The sequence below is a fragment of the Cyrtonyx montezumae genome, unplaced genomic scaffold, assembly GCF_038088225.1.
Source record: "Cyrtonyx montezumae isolate F1298 unplaced genomic scaffold, pur_monq_1.0 scaffold_0, whole genome shotgun sequence".
Lineage (NCBI taxonomy): Eukaryota > Metazoa > Chordata > Aves > Galliformes > Odontophoridae > Cyrtonyx > Cyrtonyx montezumae.
The window spans coordinates 6,680,131-6,705,154 of NW_027071824.1; the positions used below are offsets into that span (position 1 = coordinate 6,680,131).

The 25,024-nt window shown below is 40.1% G+C and overlaps 1 protein-coding gene across 9 annotated transcripts in view; it reads left to right on the forward strand.

Annotated features, from left to right (window-relative positions):
• ESRRG (estrogen related receptor gamma) overlaps nt 1–25,024 on the forward strand; it is a 376,167-nt gene that overhangs the window by 21,376 nt on the left and 329,767 nt on the right. For 2 of the 9 annotated variants that reach the window (XM_065744634.1, XM_065744950.1), the window contains exon 1: nt 5,291–5,355. The exons of 6 other annotated variants lie outside the window; for them this stretch is intronic. Coding sequence is in view for 1 of the 3 variants with exons in the window: in XM_065744300.1 (XP_065600372.1) it covers nt 5,258–5,355 (98 nt within the window). In the remaining 2 variants the exon portion in view is untranslated. Of the gene's footprint in view, nt 1–5,200; nt 5,356–25,024 lie in introns of those variants that run through there. One more of the 9 variants, XM_065744300.1, reaches the window with a different exon arrangement.

Genomic DNA, 25,024 nt, shown 5'->3' on the forward strand with positions numbered 1-25,024 from the left:
CTTTGTTTGTTTGTTTTTTATCATTATTATTTTATTTATTTATTTATTTATTTAGCATTGGCATTGTGTATGCTTGTGAGTTTTGTCGAATGGACAGAGCAAGTCTTACTTTGATTTTGACCTAGATTCCTCTGGATTCTTCCTATACAGCCAGTACCTGCTTATTTCCCGCTGTGAAAATAGGAGAACAACTGTTGATGCTATCTAGCTGGGGCTGTGTGGGCACATCCAGTAAACTCCCCTCCTCCTTGAAGACCTCATTACTAATGGGTATGGTAGTGCTATATTTAAGGGGGTGCATGCGAGTATTTTGTCTCATGAATTTTCAATCTTTGAGAGCTCAATTCAAAGAAAGAGAAAAAAAGGGGTATAGTAAGTGAATTTATTTCTCTTTCTGTATTGGACATGTGCATTTTGCACTCTTGCACTGGCGATCAGGGCCATGCTCTAGTTAAAACAAGTCTCAAATCCATCTTATCCCATGCCTGCTTGAAACTGGGTGCCAGTATGAGTCAGCCCTGCTTGGAGGGGCATGTCTCACCCAGCCTAGCTCCCAAGCTGTCTGCCAGGCATTCAGCTTGCGGTGCAATCTAGTCCTGGGATGTAAGGAGTGGGAGCTGCCTCTTGGGACGAAGGTAGCATGGGGACCTGGTGCAGGAAGGCAAAACGTCCTGACATTTTCCAAGCCAGACACTCCTGTCTGCTCAGAAGGGGAAACCACCCTGTCATGGGAAGGATGCTGCCCTCGCCCCTATACTGGGTTGTGGAGGTGACACCCCTATCGTACTCACCTGTTAATGGCCTATAGGCCATTGTCTCCAATACTCAGGGGAAATGCACAGTTCAGCCTCTTCATGGAGTTCAGGCAGGTCTGGAGAGTCAAATCTTATGTGCAGCAGCATTGATGGCAGAGGTGCTATTCAGCTTTGTTGCTGTTGCTAGAGGACCTTGTGGAACTGTGTTTCTAGTGCAGCTACAGTGGGGTGGACTTCTCAAAGGAATGCTCTGCATCCTGAGGTTGAACGTCAGCTTACGGCCTGTTCCATTCTGTTGAAATCAACTGGATTTCCTCATGCAAGTGCTTCACACATGTGTGCCTGTGCTGGTGTGCTGATTGGTGGGGATATTCCTTTGCTGAAAACCTTGTCCTGAGTCAAGTCTGGGCATGCATGCTCCTGTATGTACATGTGCAAGCTGAGCAGGGCCCATCCTTTATAGCATGATTTCTGCCTTTAATATCTGAATAGGATCTCGTATTGTAACTCAGCCATTAGGGGGAAGGGAAATGGAACTTTTCTCAAACAGTTTTTCTGTTGGGGAATCTAGTGGCAGTTGCTTTGAAGCATGTGTAATTGATTATCATACATTTATTTTAAAAAGGAGACATAACAAGGAATCTAACATGATGTTTTGGAATATATCTTCTCCCCACAATGTTCTTGAGGGAAATGTAAGGTTGCAGACATCATTTCATGCCCTGTATGTTTTTGAACATAAATCAAAGAAATTGTTGGAGAGTTATAGATGTTCATAGCAACTGTAGCTATAATAAACACATACAGTATATATTTTCCAAGCTATTTTGTATGGGTGAAAAGCTGAAGCTGGCGTTTTGTACGAACAATTCAACTTAATCACTGAAAATTTATTTCCTAGTTAGCGTGGATTACCAGCCTAGCATGAAGTCGTACACCTTGGCTTAAGTGCATCCATAAGGGAAGCCTTGGCTAAAATTGGGAAAGGATTTAAATTGGATCTAGACACCTTGAATGAATTATTTTAAATGTCACATTTATTGTGATGCCTCCGTGGCAATATTTACATCTATGTTATTTTGTATATTGGCTTCGAAATATACTGATTACTTTAGGGAGCAAATAAAAGACAAGAATGTGATGGAAAACAAACCAGTGAAGAGGAACTTTAATTGTACACATGGTCACATTTTGTGTTATGGTAAATAGAACAGGAGGGAGAAACCTGACTGATTGAGTGGTGCAGAGCTGCAAGTGAGAACAACACCAAGTTTAAGCATGCATGTTTCTTGATGATTGTTTGATTATGCTTGAAATTCTTAGTAGATGGAAAAGGACAAAACACTGTAATGGAAGAATTTCCATGAGAAGAGTGAGTAGACTTGATGAGTGAGGATGTGGAAGGTTTCTTTCATGCTGACAAGGATCCAAATGCATTAATATGCTGAAAAGCAAATACAGTAGTCATAGTTAATGTGTATATGGACAGACTGGAAATAGGGCACATTCAGAATGCATGCAGAAGTTTGTCAGGTCTGGAGGATCTGAGTTTGGGACCTCATATTCAAGAATAATTCTGAATTTAACAAAGACAAAACAAAACAAAGAGGAAGTTTGCTACCGAAAATCTGGGGAGTACCTAAAAGGTCTGACTTGTAATGTTGTCATGGTGTTTCTATTGGTATTCTGTTTTATTGCGGTTACTTTCCGTATTTCTTCTTTCAATACAATACCCAGGCATCCCTTTGTAAAAGAGAAAGCTGATTTCTAATTACTTGACTCCTGGAAAGGAGGCTTTAAAATACACAAAAAACATCACAAAGGTCACACTAAAACTGAGAATTCACACCATTTTAATTGTTTGTAGTGTCAGTCTTAAATGACTGGATGTTGGTGATATCTTTGAATTGTAAGACCCGCATGAATTAAGTGAGATAGCTGATGGACAAAGAGTTGGCATTACATGGCCCTCCTTTGGCACCAGCACCATTTTGGTTGTCAGAGGCAGTGAGGTTAGTTGCCCAGTGCCTGGACATGGGTGTAGGGAGAATGGTGTCATACACTTTCTGTCACTGGGTAGGCTCAGGACTGGCTTCCCTTCATTTTTCTCCTAACTCTTGTTCCTGTCCCTCAAAAGCTCAATGGGAAAATCAGAAAGGAACAAATAAGGGAAGACAGAATGTGCCAGGTTGAGGGATAGTTGGTGAAGCTGGAAGAAGATGGATTTTACAGTTCATCCTGTGTTGGGATCAGTATACTTGTACAAAAAAAAAAAAAAAAGAGATGAACGAGCAGAGCCCCAGATACATAGTTACATGTCTGTGAGGGATGTGACACAATCATGTAGGAGATGGAAAAAAACAATGGAGTCTGTTCCTGGATGGGCATTCTCCAGCCCTGACAAGTTCTAGGGTGAGCAGGGGGTGAAACTGCTGACTATGGTTGGGTTACTGTTCTCCTTCAGAATTTGGAAGATTCAGATCACCCGTGTAGATGTGAGCTCTTGAGGAGGTAACTTCAATCACTGACATTCCTGTTTCCACTGGGGTGAATGTCTTGAGTTTCAGTTCCACCTGCCAAAAAGAGCTGAATTTCTAACAGAAAAAAAAAAAAAAAAAAGCAATACCAAACATTTTTTGCTGAATTACGGACAAATGAGACCAGGTGGACAAAGGTTGGGAGCAAAGTGTGCAGAGCCTGGGCAGCAGGTTGGGTATTGGAGCACAGAGAGCAGGTTGTCCAAGGTCATTGCAGCTCTTATGGCACAGCTCAGAGCTGCACTCCGAAACTCAGGTTTTAGTCCATTACCTCCCCAACATGCAATCCTTGTCTCACAGCTTGAGCAGTGGAGGCAGGGAAACCTTGCTTTTGTAACATGCATTAAGTTTAATGGTGCTAGTTTCAGGACATAAAGGTGAGGTGTTGTGTTCCTGGTTATACAGCCAGGCCAGGATGGCAGTTCCTTTCCTTGCCCCGTCTCTCGGGGGAGAAGATTTATGTTTCTTCTTGCTGCTTTTTAATTCAAAGGGTGTGAACCACGAGTATCTCTGAGAATTGTGCCACCAACCCTCATGCTTGTTTGTGCTTGTGAGTGTGCGCACGTGTGCAACATGCGTGCTCAGATGCTGTGCGTGCACAGGATCTCAATTATTTTCCTGTTTGAATCATTGAGCATGCTGTCCTGATGTACTGTCAGTTTTGCTTTCTGCCCTTTGGAATAAAGTTCAAAATGTTAAAGAAATAACACACAATATATTAGGAGCTAGGATAGTCATAGTGCTCAAGGGGAAAGGAGTGTGGTGAATAATCTGTTTTATGAATGCCTAAAATAAAACCTCAGCAACTCCTAACCCAACTCTATAGTGGTGTGCTTGTAAAAGATGCTCTTCTAAACACTGTTGTGAGGTTTGGTTGTTACCCTGTGTGAAGTGGTACTCCCCTCCACCCCTCCCAGAAAGCAGTATGCAGGGTCTTGGTCATGCCCTGGACGTGGGTGATGGTTGTTACTTCTGAGCATTACTCTGGGCTAAGTGCTGAGGCAACTATATTGAAATTAATCTGTGTTAATTCTTTAAGATCAAACGTTGCTGCCAAGTTTAGGGGTCGAAACAGCTCTAGCATGTTTATATATTGTTTTTCTGGTTTCGTCAATTCATGTAGGCAGCAATAAGAGGTACAGGAGTGGATCTGGGTCCAGCCTGTTTTCCATGGTGCTTGCGCCCTGCTGCAAGCTGGGGTGGTGCTTGAGGGTGATTGGAGTCACAGCACTGGAGTCCCACACTTCAACAAAATGGGGGTGCTGAGCTCCACAGATGTGATCTAGTGCCAACTTGGATACTAAGTGAAAGAACTGGCCTCCTCCCACTCCCCAAATCTGTTGGTTTGTATTTCATATGAGAAGAAAACGGCTGGGGTGTGTGTGGCTGATGCAGGGCAGGTTCAGTTTATATTTAGGATGAGCAGGATGCCCATTGCACTTACTGAACAATTTTGAGGCATAAAATGCTTTTGGGTGCAGCTTGCAGTTCCTCATCTGCAAATACCACGATCAAGGTAAAACAAAATGTCTCGTGGTGAATTATGCAGTTTGTAGTCCTGACAGACTAAAACATCCTTTTACAGTGAGTGAGACTTCTGCTTGTATTGTGATGAGCATGGTTTTCTGATAGCTTTAATGGTGGTAATATGGTAAATGTGGGTTTCTGAAGTCCTGCAGGACATGCAGCAAGCCCCAGTGATTCAGACTGGGTGAAGTTGTCAAAGGTTGCTCTGCTCTCCAGAGCCTGGCAATAGCTCCACTGAAATGTGATGCCATTGGTTTTCAGCAAAGGTTTCTTTCTGCAGGGCTGCAAACAGAGATCAGCTGCTACTGTGTATACACAACTAGGGAGCAAATCAACCAGCACATTTAAGGAGCCTTTTTAACCCTGAGACTTTCCAAGATTTCTTCTTCACACAGGAAGTTTCCTTTATATTGTCAGATTTAGCACTTTGTTCATGTAATGAGATCAGAGCTAGGATCACTGCTGCACAGTAGAAAGACTTCCTTAAGACATTTGTCCTTGAAACTGCACCAAACTCTTGGAAGAACCCAGAACCTGTAAGTATGTATGCTATAGGCAACAATAGCACAGAGCAACGCTGCAATCAACCATTATACAATATCCGATTAGCAGTGCAGGAGGGGTTGTTTTCAGATGTTATGTTACGTTCATTTTCAGTTTGTTCTAAGGAAACAAATCAATTCGGGTTTCTGATACAGTGACTTTGCAGTAGATGAGCTAGTAATGTGTTTGATTTAACTATTCGTTGTTCTCGTGGGACAATGATTGTAGATATCATCCTGTAGAGAACTTTTCTTCTGTTTTTAGGCATTTTAAATGATTTTTGGTAGCCATTGTGCAGATAAGTTTTTCTTTGCTTTTTGATTTTGGCAACCCCACCCTATGACAAACTATAAATAACAGGGCAAAGGGAATTAGCGCGAATTGTTCTTAGGTAGCCATAAAATATATTTGTTTTTGCGGCTTAATTTACTTGTTACTAACATTCCAGTGTTTGAGGGTATTTTTTGTCTTAATTGAATTCTACTCGGAGCTGTCTGTTCTGTGTTTTACTGTCTTGTATGTGTCTGTTTAAGTTACTTTGCTGGGACTGCAGTCTGGTTAAACCTGTATTTAAGCACCATTTGTATTCTGAGCACATTTCTGGTAAAATAAGTGTTTGAGATTTTTTTTTAAAGCCTCTAAACAGTATAGTTTTATTAGCAGTGAGAGCCAGAGAAGGCACAACATGGACGAATGTCAGATGTAGACCACAGAACCAAGTCCTCTGTGCACTAAGTCAGAGCCAAACCTGTCCGCTTTTGTGACTACAACTAATAAAAGCCCAGAGCTCCCTTTTGATAAATTTTTAATATGCAACAATCCTTATGTTTATAAGATTAATTTCTCCCAGGTTAGCCTGATTGATGGCTGGATTGTGGTTTCTTAAGAGCTTTCTCCATGAAACCCCCCAGAAGAGCTGCATTCCATTTAACTAGTGAATGTAAAAACTGGTAACCATGGATTCAGCCACCACTAACTGTCGAGAGCAATGACTTGTTGTAAACAATACAAATGAGCCAGGATAGCAGAAGCAACCAGACATGAAATGATTTTAATAGAAATTACGGTAAAGGTCATGTGATACTGTATCGGCTTGAATTCAGCGTTAAAGGGAAAGTATTTCACATTTGCAGGTTTGATTTAAATTGTACATCTCCAGGAGCTTCACGTTTGGGTGAGACCCGCAGAAGGGAAAATGAAGCAGTGTTTGGAAATGCCTTTGCTTAATTGCACATTATGGCTTAGACCCCAATCCTGAAAATGTATAAGTAACTCTAATCAGTGAGATTATTCACGTACTTAAAATTAGGTAGTTGTATAAGTGTAGGATCAAGGCCTTTCTAGGTAAGTTAGCGAGGAAAAAAATTTAAATTCTAAGGAAATAATAACCTGTCACTAATGATAAATCATGGAAATGTGAGTTTTAGTACTGGTGTGCGGTTCAGTTGGAAATTGTTTGCTTGTTTGGATAACAGGAAAACAAGTTATATTTATCCCATCGTTTTTAAATATTATGACTTTCATTTCTCATATCCACCATTCCTCAAATCCTCTTCCTAATTTATAGCCTCTCTCCTTTGGATAACTGGTACACCAGGGTGTCAGCTATTATAATACAGCATGATGATAGGCACATGCAGATCGCATGAGCAGTCGTGTGTCCTATCTCAAGAATTTCCATCCCTACAAAATCTTTGCTGACTCCCAGCTGTCACATGGCTGTCACTCACAAATTCTAACCATAACCAAATCCTTTTCCACGTGCGTGCGCTAACCAAACCTTGCTACGTTCCTGTGTGCGCAAGCACAAATGGCCCTGCTTTGCGCGCTTTCTCTGTGTAAATTGGGCTCTCCCCCAGGCCTGCTGCATTCCACTAATATTTCTCCATTAATTTGTTCTTGGGCACTGCTTCCTTGTCATGCCGCTGCTGACCACACGTCCTTTGTAAGAAGGAACCTGGAGTAATAATAGCAGTTGGTCAGAAATGCAAACAAAAATAACTTTGTGCTTTATGTAATATAACAGCTCAAATCAGTACCAATCTAAACTACAACTTCCACCCTAAACATCTCAAAAATTGGAACACTGAGTGTTCTGTACACCAAGTTGTCACCTTGCAGCATACCGACTTAACTCCTTTGAGTACTGAGTTTCCTTAACACTTACATCATTTGGAAAAACCAGGAGTAGTTCCAGTCTAGGTCTGGATTATTTCTATCTTTCTAGTGTTGCAGATATAGATATAGATATGTTGCCTTACTCATTATGCCTCATTATGGCTTACATGTTTTTCAATCAGAAGTATTTTGAATAATTTCCCATCAATCTATTACAGATAACTGATCTCTGTCAAGCACAGGTTGCAATTGAAGATGTCTAGGTAGATACAGGACAAGTCTTGCTTTCCCTGTTCTTCTGAGCTGACTTGTCAACCTGTGTGGGTTTGCTTGTGTGAGTCAGGAAGATAAGATTTAACTTATACATAAATACATAGAGAGGATATTCCAGGATATTCAGATTTCAATATGAAAAGATAGTGAAGTATTCAGGAAGGAAGGAGCGTGAGCGTGTAGGGCTTCCATTGACTTACATAGCATGGGACAATCGGTGGCTTTCCTTCACTCAAAATGTCTGCTCACACTTAACTGATAATACTGACTGTTCTGGTGCAGGTAAGTGAGAAATAAATCAGTAGTTTGTGTCTGGTGGACTACTAGCTATCAAGAACTGGACTGAAACTACTTAATTTCATGGAGCTTAGCAAACTGTTTGGTCACTGAATGTCAGAACATTGTTCTTTAAATTATTAACTCTGTGAGAGCAGTATTGTGTTTGATAAATTTCCACTCCTTTCTAGTTTATTTCTTAGCTGATGTGTGCAAGTGAAGCTTTTTGAGAACTCAGTCTTATGAGGATTTCCGAATGTGCTTCTTCCAGTGGGTTATCGAAGACCCATGGCTTACAGGCTATAAATTTCTCCAGGTCAGCAAACTTGTTGTGGGGTCAGCAGACAGGACTGTGGTCAGAATTGGCTGGATTAACTTTCCATTAGCTTTCTGTGACTAGAAGGTCTTTCATTATTCTGTATTATTCCTTTGTACAAAATAAGGTCATTCTCCATTTTAGTTTTATTAGAACCAGACTGCCACTGACCACCAGCTTTTGCATGCATAGACTCTCTTCTTTCTGGCAAAGTTTTAGGCTCAGATCCACAAAAGGATTAGGTGCCTTAAATGGGACTTAAGTGGGATTTAGGCATTGAAAGCCCAAACCGAGATCCTCAATATTCCCACTGACCTGCCATTTAACCTTAGAAGTTGCCTAACCTATGTGAATGCCTATATTTTCAATATCCAGCTTTCCCAGATGGCCAAAGATCTGCTTTGGATGTTCTCAAGCATTTTCATCCTGACAAGGTTGAGCCTTTCTGCTTCCATCTTTTCCCCCATGTCCTGGCAGACTTCAGAAAAAAAACCAAGCTGCTCTTGCAGGACGGTGCCTCTCTGTGTGTGATGTATCTCACCTTCTTCAGTTGCGTCCTTGAAGGAAAGGACTCTTCATGAAGTTTCTGCCTGGAACAACCTGGGAATCTTGAAAAAGATGTCAAAACTGAGAAATCTGAATATTACTGTGTAGGGCCCAAAGGTCCCAGAGTAGAAGTGAGACTTCAGATGCAGCACAGCCTTTATTGTAACCTCCTGTCAGTCTTGGACTGTTTGCTGCTAGGCGATGACCTCTCGTGAATTTTCCAGCGTAAAACGCTGGAGCAGCTAACAGGGATGAGGACTCCATTACATTATTAAACATCTAAAAATTGGGTACTAGGTTGTGAAATTATCACACCTGGGTGAATCCAGGCTTGCTGTTTTGTAACAACAGTTCTATAGGGAAGAACTTTTTAACTCTTTTCTGCAAGGAATCGTATAGAATCCTACCTGTCTCTGTGACTTATGGCAAACGTTCCATTTTTTGTGAGCCAGACTTGTTGGGGTGTTCCATGTGCACACCCAGAAATAATAATCACTTTTTGAATTTCTTGAGTTGTGAGTGATAGTTGCCTCACTTTGTGGAGCTGAAAGTAAATAGTGTTGTGTTAGCAGCTGAGTAAGTGTTCCTGTGCCATCACTTATTTCTCAGCTGTACTCGTGACATTTTGTGTGTTCTTAGCCATGTCTGCTGTTTGTTTAAATCCTGCTCAGTTCCTTGATGTATCAGTTTTCTGTAGACTTTTGTTCGAGTAGTCCCAAATGCTATCCTATTTCAAATAGATGAAACCTTATCAGCAAATAGTCTTTAATCAATAACCTTAACTCTTTCCCTTAACTCCACATAGGCTTATTTTGACCTTTTATTTTTAAAACTTTTTTTTTTTTTTTTGAGGGGGGCATACATAGGAAATATGTTAGAATTTCTATTGAATCATCCCTTCTTTTTTAGCCAGGAATTGTACAGATGCACATTTTTCTTCACATTGATACGTAAGTCTTTTTTTTAATCCACCAAAGCCCCAGAATTTTCCTCAGGGAAGTTCCTAGTTTTCTAATTTGTCAAAGGTGGTTGGACTGTATGCAACCTTAGTGTTATTTATTGCTGCTTTTAATTAATGTATGTGTGCAATCCTCTAAACAACTGTATAGAACCAAAAACATTTTTGTAGAGGTATAGCCTAGAAATAATACAAGTGCTCAATTAGGTGTACTCTAAAAATTTGAAAACTGAGATCATAAGAAATCTATCTATAGTGAACAAAATTAACATCTAATAATGATTGCTATGTGTATTGTACAAGAACAAATTGTGCTTATATTTGGGTAGGTAACATTTTTAGGACTTTCCGAGATCTTGACATCTTAATAGTTAAGAATCTTATCGGTGTACTTTTAAAATTGATACAGAGAGGTCTGTTATTTTAATAGAGAGTACTAACTTTGTGTTTCCAGTATAGCATGCTTGAATTGTGACATATTTATCTTTGTATTTTAATGCGTACAAACATTAGCTCCTGGGCACATCTTTCATAATTTCACTTGTACTTTTGAATTATTTGTCATACAATCACACTGTGGCATTTCAAGGACAGACTGATCAAGTTTGTCAGGGACAGTCCTGTGAGTGTTCCTTTTTTGCTTTTTTACCTCTTCTACTGCGGAAGATCTGCTCCTGAACTTCTCTGAAGATACCAACCTGCTACACAGAGTGACAATTAGATATGGCACAGTAAGGTGACAGAAAGAAACATACTGCTGTCTGATTGCAGGAAGGAGGTAGCATTGTGTTAAATCATAGTACATAGTGAATGTGTGGCTACTGTATGTGACCAGTTTTAGGTATAGGAAGTTCAGCAAATATTATGTCTTCGTGGTTGCCAGATCACTTGCATGCTTGCTAAATCCTATACACAGCACTTCCGTTTGCTGGGTTACTCATTGAGCTTTTAATAGTCAGCTTATTTTAGTTAAGGTTCAGTTTAGTAACTCTTGCAATTAGTGGAAAATATTGCCCATGTTCATTTGGTAAACCATATTACATATGGTATACATATGCACAGTACATGCAGAGGTGAAAGATAACAGATCGATTCTTAAGGATCCCACAGTCACTGGCTTTTAAGGATAAATTACAGAACCTTTTAATTATTTGAGGTAATCTGGCAGAAAATTGAATTTTGGGATTGTGTGAGAGAGGAAGTTTGGTCTCCCTTGCTCACTGAAACTTTTTAATCCTAAAAGCAGCTTCTAGGTTCCCCAATGACCAGTCAGTGTATTTCATGCTGGTGCAGGAAAAATGATGTTTCTAAAATGGGCTTAGACCCAGTGTAAATGCAAGAAGTCTTATTTTTCAAGGCAAGCTTCTCAGCAAGAAGCCTTATTTTGAAAACAGGGTTCTCAGCCTTGTAATGCTTGTTTGCTTTGTCTCTGTGGAAGCAGCAGAAATGTAGGAGGTAAGTCTGTTGTTTGTCTCTTTTGAGAGATTTTTTATGATTTTTGCATTCTGGGTACAGATAAAGAACTTGTGGTACAGGTGATTTTTTTTTGCTGTCATATAAAACACATGCAGTAGCTTAGACTTCAGCCATCCAGACAGTACTTCAAAAAGTACTAGTGACTATATCCATAACTAAGAATTTACTTGAAAATAGAGGCAGAGCTACAATGTGGCAGCAACCAAATGCATCAAGGGGATTTTTTTTTCTTTGCAGATTAAGTTGGTTAAAACATATCTAGCAGATATTGCTGGAAAATGAGGGCCTTTGTCTTCCCACAGAATGGGTACTACAAGGATGATTAGAGTGGTGTCTTTGCCATGTGGTCATGGCTGAACTAGGATTTTTCAGATTCACAGATGTTCCAAATGCAGTTCTCCCTGACAAAATAATCAGGAGTACACACAATGCAGTTTTTATCAACATTTTAGCTCTTGCTCAGAAGTAAGTATCACTTACTTCTGTGTGGAGTGAAATTCAGGAGCTCATGTCTCCCAGTGCAGCAAGCCCAAGATCTGCTCCATTGGGCTGATCCACTGCAGCACATCAGTGTTTTGAGACTCACTTGTCAGAACTCTACATCTAACTCTAGTTAGAAATACGTGACTGTAATGAAAGGTAATAGTATTTTTTTCTTAGTTACGTAGTGTGGAGAAGGTAAGGCTGGCAATAGGCTCCTGTCAAGTTGTGTGAAGAACAGGAAGCTGAGAGCTCTGGTTTGTAGGAGGATGTACTTAAGTGAGGATCTTTGCATATGAAATCATTCTGCAGCTGTATGGAAAAGCATACTGGATAAAATCTTGGCTTCGCTGAGATCAATGGGAATCTGTCTTGATATCTTTGTATATTCTGTATGCTCCTGTGGTGCTCTTCTTGCTGGTGACAGAAACCCCAGTACAGACTCCAGCAGAATCCTCACCATAGTGTTAGGTTTGATCTTTACAGGAAGAGTACTGATGCTAGTAATATAAGAGAATAAAAAAAATTCTGCCAAAGACAGGAGATTTAAAGCTCTCTATTTTATATTTTGACACTGTTATTTTGAGTGATATCAGCACAGAAACTGAAATGTTTGTGGGGCTTTTTGCCAAGCAGGTTAAAAATAATTGTGTGGAGTTTTGTTGTTTTTTTATTGTTATTATTTTTATTTTTCTCAGTGATAGGATACTGAGAATCAAGGCTATAGGCACTAATTGAAAGGGAGACCTCAAAAGAGGAAAAGCAGTTATTTACAGAGCTGTTTGTAAAATATTTGAACTCCTTAATAGAAAGGAGCTGTAAGAAATTTCAGGCAGTTATTATTCTGTAACAAAAATCTGTATTTGGGCTTCTGGTAGTCTTCTTTATTTATAACAAAACCTTTGAATATCATTCCAAGTTGTTCAGCTATCATAAGTGATGTGATAATGAGGACAGAGTATAGGTCATGAATCTGCAAGTACGTGTGAGGAGATTGGTGAGCTTAACCTACCAGGTGAAAGAAAGGTTAGTATAGCAACTGCACGAACACTTCAAAGCATGCAGCTAGTTTACTGCACTAACTTAATTATCCCTGCTATAGATATGTTTGGCAAACATATCTATAACCCAGATACTATTACTTCGCTGTGGGAAATAGCAGAAGGCTTCTGCTCGGTTGCCGGTTGACGGAAACCTTCCTTCTCCTTCCTTGAATTACTTTTTTCAAGGACTTTCCCTGTCTCTATGCCCATTTGATGAATAGAAACCTTTCTCCTTAACAGTAGAAAATATCACAAGCAAGAGAATGGTGCAACCCAATGGGATAGGTGCAAAATGATGAAGTAAGTCTGTTAAGGTCTTCGTCCTATTTTAATCAAATACTGCCTGAGCCAACCAAAAATAAAATTTTATCACTCACGCTGAATCACCCATATTATGGTGTCAGCGCCGTGTCTCAGCATACAGCTTGCATCCCCTGTGTAATACTACAGGGTGTTTTTGAGCTACCCATCACGTGGAAAAACACAAGATGATGCCCAGTTCTTTGGCACTAAAATATGACCCGCTGCTGGCAAACTGTGGACTTTAATAGCAAAGACAGTGGGGAACTCTTCAGCTTTTTTGTCCTTCTGCTCCTGAGAAGTCTGTTACATAGTGAAGTACAGTTCTAAAATGTGGTCATTTTTAATACCTCTCCCTTGAGTCTTGCTGACAGATTGGGAGTGTGGAGGACGGGAGGAGGCAAAGCAGACGAGCTGAAATCAGGATGTATACATACATCAAAGTAGAGCAAAACAAAAATAAACAAACTCATGTGAACACAGAAGGGGTCTGTTTTAGGGCCATTCATAACTCCTGCTTTTGACGGCCTGTGGTGAATATCACTAGCTAAAATAGATGCTATTTATGTCTTTTTGAACTGAATTTACACAAACTAACTCATTAGCTAGCAGCTCTAACGGGTTAGAACACACAATAAATTTTGTTCTTCCTTTTTTTCCCTGAACAATATTATTACTGTAGCAAACCTTAAAAAATATAAATAGCTTTGACATGCATTCTTTTTCATACACGGTTTATTTCTGTTAGTTTTCATGTTTGGAAGCCCACAGGCACTGATGCATGCTGAATATCACTTGTTCAACAATGCTTTAAAAATCAGAAATGTAGTCCCAAGTCTCATGCTTTATAGGTATAAATGTGGAATTTATCTGCTCTCTTTGAGGAGTTACTGTGCATTTCCTCTCTCTGAGCGTGGATCAAAACTTGTTTGACTGAGTAGTTTTCTGATTTGAGAACGTGGGTGAATGTTATGATGTTTTATTGGCATGCATTGCACTCAGTACTGATTTTTGACAGTTCGTAGTGAAAGTAAAACTTTGAACTTTCTATATTTTTTTTGTTCCATTTTGGTCATTTGAATTTTGTAAGAAAACTCTGCTTCTGTGATGATTTCTTCAAGCTTCTATCTTTTTGGGGAAAGAATGCTACTGACTTTTACCTGTTTCTAACACACTCTTTATAGTTTTCTGTTTACTTCCTATAAGATAACACAGTCACTTTCATTTTGTGTTGATGATTGGCAAATCTTTTTATTCCTTTATATGTGGAAGAGAATAAAAGCTTTGAGGAGAGGCATTTCCAGTTTGATTATTGTCTGTTTTTTTTTTACTGTAGCAGAAAGAGGATCACATCTTATGAGAGGCATTACTTGTAGGAATAAATGGAGCAACATAGCTGCATTGCAAGCTATTATTTTTGATGAGAGTTATTAAATCAAGTTATTTAAAAGTATTAAGTGCACAGAAAGTTAAGGAAAAACTATTCCTTTGCATCTTTCTGTGGCAACTGCAGGAAAAGCCAGTGTGTACCTGAAGGTAGAGAAGTAGTCAAATGGAAAGAGCAAGTGCTTGAGAGTCAGGAGCAATGGGCTGCTTTCTTACCCTATCTGCACACCTCTGTAAAATATTTTGAGATTTCTGGATGAAAAACATTACAAAAAAGCTAAGTGTTTCTTAAGCCTATTTGGTTAGACTTAGTTAGGGTTTTAGTCTGCATTAATTTTTGGTTTGTGAATTACATGAGTAGAGTGTGAAGCAGCTAGGAGAGCCTTTTGTTCTTGCACACTGGCTCTTTCTTTTGGCCTCAGTTTTTCTGGCTTAATCACATGCTCTTGAGCAGTTAGGCACGCAGCAGCTATTTGTGCCATAAGGAGATGATTAAATAGCAAGGATATTGAGGCATGAACAAATGGTATTACGGGCACCTCTGGAAGAATATTGACCCTCTCAGAATGAAAGCATGGGGAGAGAATGGTTACATGCTCTCTCATGGCTCTTCATGGAACCGGTACTTCTTCAGTGTCCCACAACATGCTTCTCGTCCCTTCTGGTGAAAGACTACTTGTATTCTCTCCAGACAGTGACAGGAGACAATTAGTCTAGCAGCTTCAGAGCCCCATCCATGGGAGATGGGAACCTATTGCTTTTTTAGTGTATGTGCTGCTTAAAACTATAGATGTCCAAACTATCACCATTGCAGAAGGATCTCTGGTTGTGCAATGTAGAGGCTGCCTCAGACCCCTTTTCTGTGCTGGCTGTCTGTAGAAAACATATATGGCAGTTCAGGCAGCACATGCTGCCCAGGTGCTTGTTTTACCCTCTCCCCTGGGCTTTAGGTGGCAAGCTGGGTTTCTCTGTACTGGTACAAAATGGCTTGCTTAGCCTAAGAAATGCACAGTGTGGCTGGGGACGCTGTGCTTTAAAAAAAAAAAGTCTGTAACTGCAAGTGAAGAGTTCTAAAAACAGATTGCTAATCTGGAAAAATTGTGTGTATTGTGTTAGAGGAAGTCTCTGAGCCACAAATAGATGGAAGTTAGGAAGACTGGTGTGGGGAATTGTCACTATACGCCTGCCCCGTGATCTTCATCGAGTGTCTGCTGTTTGCTGCTATCCCAAACCATCCAGGAAGCATAAATGGACCTTCAGTGGTCCAGCAGAACACAGATGACCCTGAGTATGTAGGTGTGTGTGTGTGTGTGTGTGCATTTGTCTTCAGCTGAGCAGACTTTGGAATCTATACAGAATGTACAATAGTGGGGACATTAACTACTCGTCTTCATGATCTCTTTTCTGACAGCTTCTGTTAGAGGTAGTGTTTTGTAGCTGTGTATGTGAATGCTGTTGATTGCTTCATGTTTGAGATTCAAGCAAATTCAGCATGCTCATTTATCTTTTGTCGCTTTTTCTCTATCTTCTGGGAGGAGAACCTGAACTCTTGTAATTCTGCCCCTCTGTTTCTGATTGGGTTTATGTTTGCCCAACTGCCATATTTTCTAATATCATTATTACTGTTTAATTCACTTGTTGACTAGTCCACAGATGTAAGAGTAAGACTAAACCTGATGATAGTTAGATAGTCTCCTGTAGCACCAACAATTGAGACTGTATGCTTGCACTGCTAAATGCTAAAGGTGAAACTTAAGTGTGGAACGTGAATGTGCCCCCTTAGAGAATGGCAGGATTTTATGTTATCCTGCAACAGAGTGAATTCACCTGCTCATTTTAAGGAATCATTCCACCTCTGAATCCTAGAAGCTTCTCCAAAATGCTATTTAGTTAATTTGTAAACAGAATTGTCTCCAAAATATCTTTGTCTAGAGTTTCCACAATGTCTATAAATGCTTGATGCATGATGGATATTTTTTATCAAGCACCTGCTTTCTTTGCCTAGCTCAGTTATGCAGCAAGGTTGTTTTTACAGTACTAAGAAGTGAGCAATATATTCCATATGCCACCAAGCTTTGTAAAGAATCCTGCTGATGACAATTTCACAGCTGCTGAGAAATAGGCCAAATCTTCCCCATAAAAAGACAGTAAGGAGAAGAATATCTGTTCCATTGGGACTGGCCATGAATCCTCCTCGGCTTCTTCCCTCTTGAATGAAAATTCTCACACTTCCAAAGTATTTAACAACAGATGGTGGCAGAAACCAATTTCCATTGCAAACCCATTTGGTCAGGAAGTATCAAAAAATATTTTGGAATTGTGAAAATGAATTCTTGGCAGCTGGGATATCAATGAGAATGAGACACAAAGCAAGTGCTGAATAAACTCAAGAGCCTGTTTGGGCCTGAAAATAATGGCTATGGATAAACATTCTAGAAGTTAAAACCTTAATGTATGTAGAGGCTAGACTTCAGAAGTGCTATAAGTATTATGGTGGTTATAAAAACCAATCTCTTAATTTCTGTACACTGATTGCTTGACCAACAACCAAGAAAGCAGCCTTCAAAATATGCAGAATGACCTCCAGCTGAGACAAAGCTTAATATAGCTCCTACTGGCTTAGTCAGGTGGAACCTTTTCTTTTGGCTCAGACGATTTGCTGCCCACAGACCATGAAAGTCCCAGGGCTCTGGTAACACACAGGGACACAAAATTACTGCAGAAACAGCCCAGGCCACTCTTCGGATTGGTTTCAGCTAGTGAGTTTTGTGTGTCTGCAAGTTTCGGGACACAGCAGGTTCCTCTCTCTGGTGATGACTGTGGCTGACCAAATGTGTCCCTTTGGAGAGTGCTCTGAAAATATAATGTGCTTCCTTCAAGATGTTTACCATAGATGAATCGGTCTGTGCCATAACTCTCTGAAATAAACAGCAACATGTTTTTCCCTCCAGCATTTCCATTGCAAGTCTTAGCTGCTCATGTAGCTCCGTATGTTGAAAATGGTTTGATAGGACTTCCCATAGATGTGGGACATAAACGGCACTCACTGAGCTATCTTGTTTTATGTATTCTGTTAGAAATGTATACCAAATTATACGGTAATGTCATGTCACCAGAAACACAGAGCAGATGGAAGTATCTTTCCACATATTGACTCATGTTACTCTGATGAAAGGAATTTGTTTCTCCCCTTCTGTCAAGCCTGCTAGCCTCTGGCAAAGGATGCAACCCTCAGCGAGAAGAACTTTACCAATAATGTTCAAGTGACCATCTGATTTAAATATATTAACACTGGCTGGTATAGTTAGTCTGCATCCACAACAGTTTGGAGGAGCTGATCCTATCTGTTGTGTTTGTGTAACAGGACTAAAAACAAGGAGCACTGTTCCAGGCTGAGCAATTAATCCCTAAGGAAGTCAGAACTCGGCTTCTGTAAGGAAACCACACCAGTTTTCCAGGACCCCGTATCTGTTTGTTTGGGAAAGTCTTGGGCCCTTTGGAAACTAATTACAAAGAAAAAGAAAAAGCAACTGCCAGGTGGCTGCGTTTTCTATATCTTTTTTATACAAAAGTGCCACCCCATAACTTAGGTTCTAAGTTCCATATTTTAACTATCAAAACCATGGTTTGCAAGCTGATAGTGAAATCCCGACTAAGACAATGTCTAGATTTGCTGTGAGCAACTAAAGAGCAGCTTCCCTTTGTGTTTCTGTTTGTTGTGTATGGCATTTGCCTTGATGAGAGTGCAGTTCTCTGATTGAAAGCATGTGAAACAGAACTCAAAAGGGAGACAGGGTAATCAGTAACTGACTCACCTTCTGGATGTGACAAGTAATGAACCAGTTTAAACTTGCCTGGAGCTTTCTTTGGGACAATACCCACAGGGGAAACCCTCATACGCTCAAGTGAAGCGTTATCAAATGGGCCCTCTATTTTCCCCAAATGCGAGCTCTTTTCTGCCTTGTCTCTAACCACCTGAGGACATGTAACTGCTGATCTCAGCATCCTAGCCAACGTTTGCATCTCGGGGCTTGAGTACAAGATACTCAAATCCCCAACACAGCCTTTTTTACGAAAATTACATATGCTTTTTGTTTGTTTCTTTTTCCTACTTGCCTGCTCCCACAACCCGGGAAACATTTCATCTGCCCTCACTGGGATTTTCACGTTTGCAAACCTCTTTAACCAGCATTTGGCTCTTTTCACTTTCTTACTTTGATTTGGATGAGTGCCTGAAGCACCTGCTAATGGCCTGAAGCGTTAGAGCCGAAATTTGCAGTTCGTGTACCACACACTCAGACTGTTAGCACCTGCCTTCTGGAGCACCTGCTATGCTATGTGGGCATGAGTTTGTGCTTCACAAAACCCCTCTCTTTGGTCTTGTCCTGCTGTCCCCCATTCTCTGTCCATGCCATACCCCGGTCTTCAGCTTTTCCTCAGCCTTCAAGGTAGTGTCAATATTGGTGGAGTTGTTGTAATGCTTCAATGAAGTGCACCTAGGTTTCCCTGGGTACAAAGGAACCAGGCATGAAGCAAAGGTAAAACAGTCATTCTAGTGATCCTAAGTATTATATCATTTCAGAATGGGCTTTATTGTTCTTTTTTTTAAATTGTTTTACTGGAAAATATTGAACTTCAGATGCTGGTTGAAATGAGTGTGTAGGGCAGTGACAGTCAGAAGCAAAACTCAAATGGAAATTCAGTATTTAGGAAGTGTGGGAAACAGCCTTTGTACTTTACAGAGGACCATAAGAAGCCTGAAAGTCCTGAGAATGTTTTGTCCTTTCTGCTGCTGCACTTTGAGGGCACTTTACACACCTTTTCAAAAGGATACTTCCGATGCATAAATACAGGGAAGGCTGTTAGAATTAGCTCTATACGCTGAATTTCTTGAGAAAATCTTACTCCCTGGCAAGGGAAAACGCTTACTGAAGATCAAAGTACAGGATATTAGAAGCAATGTCTTCCAAAAGGCCTTTTATTTTTATTTTGCCTTCAGAAGAATTAGTTTTTCCCAGAGTTTTGGTTATCTGTACTGAGGTTATGATTTTGATTGACCTTCTTTTTCCAAAAAGGTGCCTGTTTTCTGCATTAGAATGGCACTACTAACAGTTGTAAAAGAAGTCTAAGTAGTGGCTAGGTATTTGCTCCTAGATTACCTGCAGTCTCTTTTTGAGAAGGATCATCTTCCTCTCCACCATGTTGTGCGCTTGATCCTGTCCTCCATCTCCTTTCCACACTAGCACCATGCGTGGCTTCCCACAGGAAGCTGCTAAGAGTCTCCCTGTGTCCTTGTGTTGCAAACTTGTGCTCCTCTCCAGCAGTGGCATCTGCTCCTGCAGAACTGGGCAAGGGAAGGACTGATCTTTCCTCCTGGCTTTCATCGCGTTGCCTCAAAATAACTCTAATTAATTTTGTGGAAAGGAGAGTTTACTTTGCTCCCATGATGGGATTGCTCTTTGTGCAGATCTCTTGCATGCTATATTTAGGTGTGTTTTTGGAACGCCATGTGATCCGAATCAGATAACTTCTGAACTACTAATCGTGTCTTTGACACTGACTCCCTCCATGGCTTTGGGGCATTTTATGGTTTTCTTATATCCGCCATGAAAACAGAAGTGCTCACCTACCTTGTAAAAGCTGTTGCCAGTGATAACAGATACCTAAGACACTGTTTTAAATTAAAATTGTTTTATTATTTCTATTATAATTGTATTGTTACTGTTTCTTAAATGTTTAATATTAGAAAATTATTTTCTGCTATCCTAGTTTTTTTTAATGGATCTCTGTTTCACTATTTCAGAACAAACAAACAGGACATTCTTCTGTTTGTAGATGGAGATAGAGCAGAAAAGGAAGGAAAAAGCCACCCTTATTTCCAACCCCACACAATCTTTCTTCCTTTTTTTTTTCAGTTGGCTGATGCAAGTAGATTAAAAGTTTATACCTATGACCTGAAATGTTTCCCTTCGTGTTTGCTGTGTCCCTTTTCCTAATAGGGCAAGTTAGTTACCTGCTAGGTTGTTTTTTTTTTTGTTTTTTTTTCATGATTCTTTGAGTTATACAGCCAGACTTGTAACCTGTCATCATCCCTTGTTCAAGGCCACTCAAGGCCACATGAGTCAGGGCAGCATTGGCTCCACATCCAGCCTGTCATGCGCTGTAGGACATTGTCTCTTTGTTGCTCGTGTCCATAGTTGCCACTTCCTGTCTTGGTTACTTCTTCAGGGAGCTTAGTACTGGCATTTCTTTAGGCTTCACCTTTTTTGTTCTGAACTCCTTAAAGCCTTTTGATAGGCAATTGGATCAGAACGTCTTTTTAGTCTTCAGTAGTTGTGCTGGAGTTTGGTTTGACCATTTGGTCAGTCAGTTAAAGAGAGGGAGAAATTGTGGGGACACCTCTCGTCCTTAAGGAAGCAGAGGACAAAGAAAAATAGAATCTTTCATTATTGCAAAGCAAATTTATGAAGTCTAATTATGAATACTAGCATTTCTTCTTTCTTTTTTTTTTTTCCAAAGAAACTCTCCTTCAAAATGAAATCCTTTGTCCAAGTGCTTATTCTTTCACTACTAGTAATAAAAAGCAAAATAATGCATACAATAAAAATCAGCTTTGAGGAAAAAGCAGATAATGAAATACAAGCCAAAAGAGTCTGCAATATGTGTCTGTCAGAGAAAAAAAAACATTCTTATATTTGAATCTCTGAAATGTAACTGCAGCAGGCTAGTTGGGGAAAATTTGTTTGAAGATGTATTACGTTCCACGATCAAATGGAAAAAATGGCACCTGTCATCATATTTAGAAAACAGCTGGGTAACATGGCGAAGTGCCACAGTCTCTTTTCACATGGCCTTTATGCTGAAACCATCCAAGCTCCATTCTCAGCAACTGGAGAAACCCTGTGCCTTTAAATGGTTACAGAAACATCTACTTAGGGGCCAGCTCTTATTGCAGCAAAGCCTGCTTCTGATGCTTCTAATTAGCAGTTAATGGATTATACTTTACTTTTATAACCCAACCAGCAGGCACTCTTCTGTAGTATTTTTCAGCTATTTTTGGTAGAAGACACATGCGTTTGTGCTGCTCTTAGTGCTGTCATTTTATACAAACAGAAATATTAGAAATAAATCTCTATCTGAGACTATTTTTGCATTCAAATGTTTAAGTCCAGTTAAGCATTTCCTAAATGTATTTTATCTAATGTCTTTAAAAAAAAACCACTATACCAGTAATGTTCTAATTCTCATATCTGATCTAGGCTTGGATGCCGAGTCTCCTAAACAGGTCCATATTGTTAATTAAAATATGCATATGTCCCATGAAAAACCTAGGTTTTTAAAATTTGCAAGCATTTTTTCATTTATGAAAAAAAATATATTCATCCCGCTGAACAAGGTATGCTTTGCGAGTTAGGGGGTTTGTGAGAAATGGTGATTTTTATATGTACTTTGAATTAAAATAGCATCAAGATCGCTAGTATTGAAGATTTGCTGTGGTGTATGCGTGTGTGCATACGTATATGCATCTACAAAGTATATATAGTATATATGCATCAGTATGCATACAAACCTGTGCGTGTCCACAGATAATTGTGTTTAATATGAAAGATTCTCATATTTCACTCTCAGGGAATTAATTCTGGTGCCAGTTCGAGCAGGACAACGTGCCTGTCACCCTGCTCTCCTGACTGGGGGACTTCCAGCAGAGCAAGGCCTACCACGGCTTAGGCTGGGACAGGAGGGGGAGCTCTCACTGCACCAGCCATGGAAGGGGAGGACTAGCCACCAAAGGCGGGGAAAATGAGAGACCACCCGCTGCTCTCAGAAGCAGGGGAGATGTACCCTCACCCTGTGCCACCTGCTCTGGTCTCTTCACCAAAATGGAGAACCGAGCTTCTTCATCACTTAAGCCAAAAACAAGCAAACAAAACAAAAACAAGTGTACATGGTGGGGAGGTGTTTCAAGTGGTAGTTGATTCCAGGTTATAGCCCCAGCTTAAAGCAGGGGAAGTGCAAATTGCAAAGTTCCCCGTGTAAAAGCATACCTGTATTCTCATTCTGATGCAGCTAACTGCAAGCTGAGGGCTAACCAGTAAGGTCATGCTATAGGTAACAAACCTTCAGTTTGAAGTTGAGATGCAAAATGCTCTCCAGAAAAAAATATGAAAACCGGAATTATTATTATTTTTTTTTAAGGAGGAGTTGGATTGCGGTATTCTGTGAAATAAGTCTTTCAGTGAAATGGGATGGAATGATGGCAGCTTACTTTCCGTCCCAGCTTTAGAGGGGAATTGGCTTGGCCTCTTTGGGGAGGAGGCCAGAGGCAGGTCTGCTGGGCAGTCCCACCTGGCTGCTAGGGCAGCTCCTCACTGCTGGATTCTGTTCAAGCTTGAAGCAACGCTGCAGATAAGCGTCACTGAAATTATTTCATTTTTACCTGTACTGACATCCTCTGATGTGCTGTTATTTTTCCTGTAAGAAAAATGGGAGCATGAGGGGATTGCAATATTAACATTTTTTTGTTTTTGTTTTCTTCCAAAGCTTCTGCAGAGGTGAAGTCCATCTTTTCATGTGGTCAACATCATCTTAGTGCATAACAAGCTTAATCTGGGGTGTAAAAGGACTGCACAGTTAGCCTTTCTCTGACCTCTCCCTGACATGTTGGTCAAAGTACGTTGTTGCCTAGAGCTGCATTTCTGACCTTTGCACCAGTAGGGGAGGAAGCAAGGCTGTGACACCACCAGTTCATTGCTAGCGTCCCGAGATCTGCATCAGCCAGACCTCCAAAGCCTTTTTGGCCTCCTCAGTTTCATCCCTTGGCTGTTTGTGTCAAGGAGGTGTAAGCCAAGCTTTGCAGTAAGTGAGGTTATCAGAGAGGACTTCCACCAGAAAATGGCATCTCCTTCAAGCAGAATTGCCTGCTTGGAGTTACCCAAAAGTTAGTGAGGGAAGTTCCCCAGAAAAGCTGAACTTTGATGTTGGCAGTCAAGGCATATTCCAAATTCTTGAGAACAATTTTTTTCTTTGTAATTATATGAAGTGCAGGAGATCTGTGACTAGCGTATTTTTAGGCTGCACATTCCAATACTCACCATCGTGATATGACAGCAATTAGAATTCTAATTCTTATCTTTTTTTTTTTTTTTAAAGAAGAAGTGTACAGTAACTCACAGCAGAAAGTTTGATGAAGAGTAGTGTGCCTCTGCACAGAAATTCTGCTCTTGCATCTAAACTGAACATCACTCATTGCTCTCAGTTGGATGAACCCTTTTTGGAAGTTCTTTTTTTAAAGCTAGCGGATTGGACTTCTAATTTTAACTCTTACGGTTTATAATTAGAAACATTTCCAAACTTGTTTACAAACACCTGCACTTGACAGTGTGTGTCTGCAATTTTAGAAGGACTCATTTGTCACTTCCAGTGGGGGTTGAGAGGGCATCTGAGTTCTTTGTGTTTGTACAGTTACTTTCAGGACACTAGAACAAAAGTGCTTTTTAAGATAAGATCACACGTTTATGTTTCGTGAGAGAGGTGCATGCATCTGATCAGAAAGTAGGTCTTAATGACTAGTTGTGGATTATTTCAAAGTTGAGTGGATTGTTGGTTAGTGATCATTTGGAACACAACTGGTATGAAACTGTCATGCAAAAGAGAAATTCCAGTAACTAATGTTAGCAGTTTGGTCTCTGTGTTGAAGAAGGTGGTGCACAGGTTTTCTGCATGTCTCTCCTTAAGGACATTTCTTTCCAGCTGTCCTTCAGAGTTTTTCAGAGATAAAAATAACTTCAGAATTCATCTCTGAGTTGTTTTTTTTTTTAATTATTACTATAATTTGTTGGTTGCTTTTAATATAAAATCAGAAATAAATTGCTGTAGAAGCAACGAAGCATTAGAACATGCTTCCCATTGAGCCTGAATAAGGTTCATGTTAATAGAAGTCTAGAGTCATCTTCTTTGCAGTGGAGTGAATTCTCTGTTATTCAATTGCCATATATGCAATTAGCCTTAAATCCAATAGGTTGTCAAAACATTTTATTAAAAATTTTGTGACTCTTTGTTATGCTCTTTACACCTAATTTTAGTTGCATCATGTAGGTTAACAAAGTTGATTATCAGATTTGAGAATAGTGGGAAAGCTTATCCTGGCTACAATTTCATGTAGCATGAGAGGGTGGCAGGAAGAATCCTGTAAAAGTGCTTCAAGGGTATGGCTGTGCTAGTGGTAGGCCAAGCAGACTTGAGCAGTAGTGGCATAAGGTGTCCTATTGATTGCTTTTTGCTCTTGTTGTTACTAATTAGTAGGAAAAACTCCAGTTAATTAGACCAGCCTGTTTGGCAGTTGTGTCCTCTACTGGGGACCATGGTCAACCTTTAGAGAAACTCCAGATAAGAGAGAGCAAAAGGAGGCCACAAAGCAAAATGATTTTCCTAGTCTCTGCTCTTTTGTCTTCTTGAAAGCACAGATCTGGATTCTGATGAGGAATCCATGC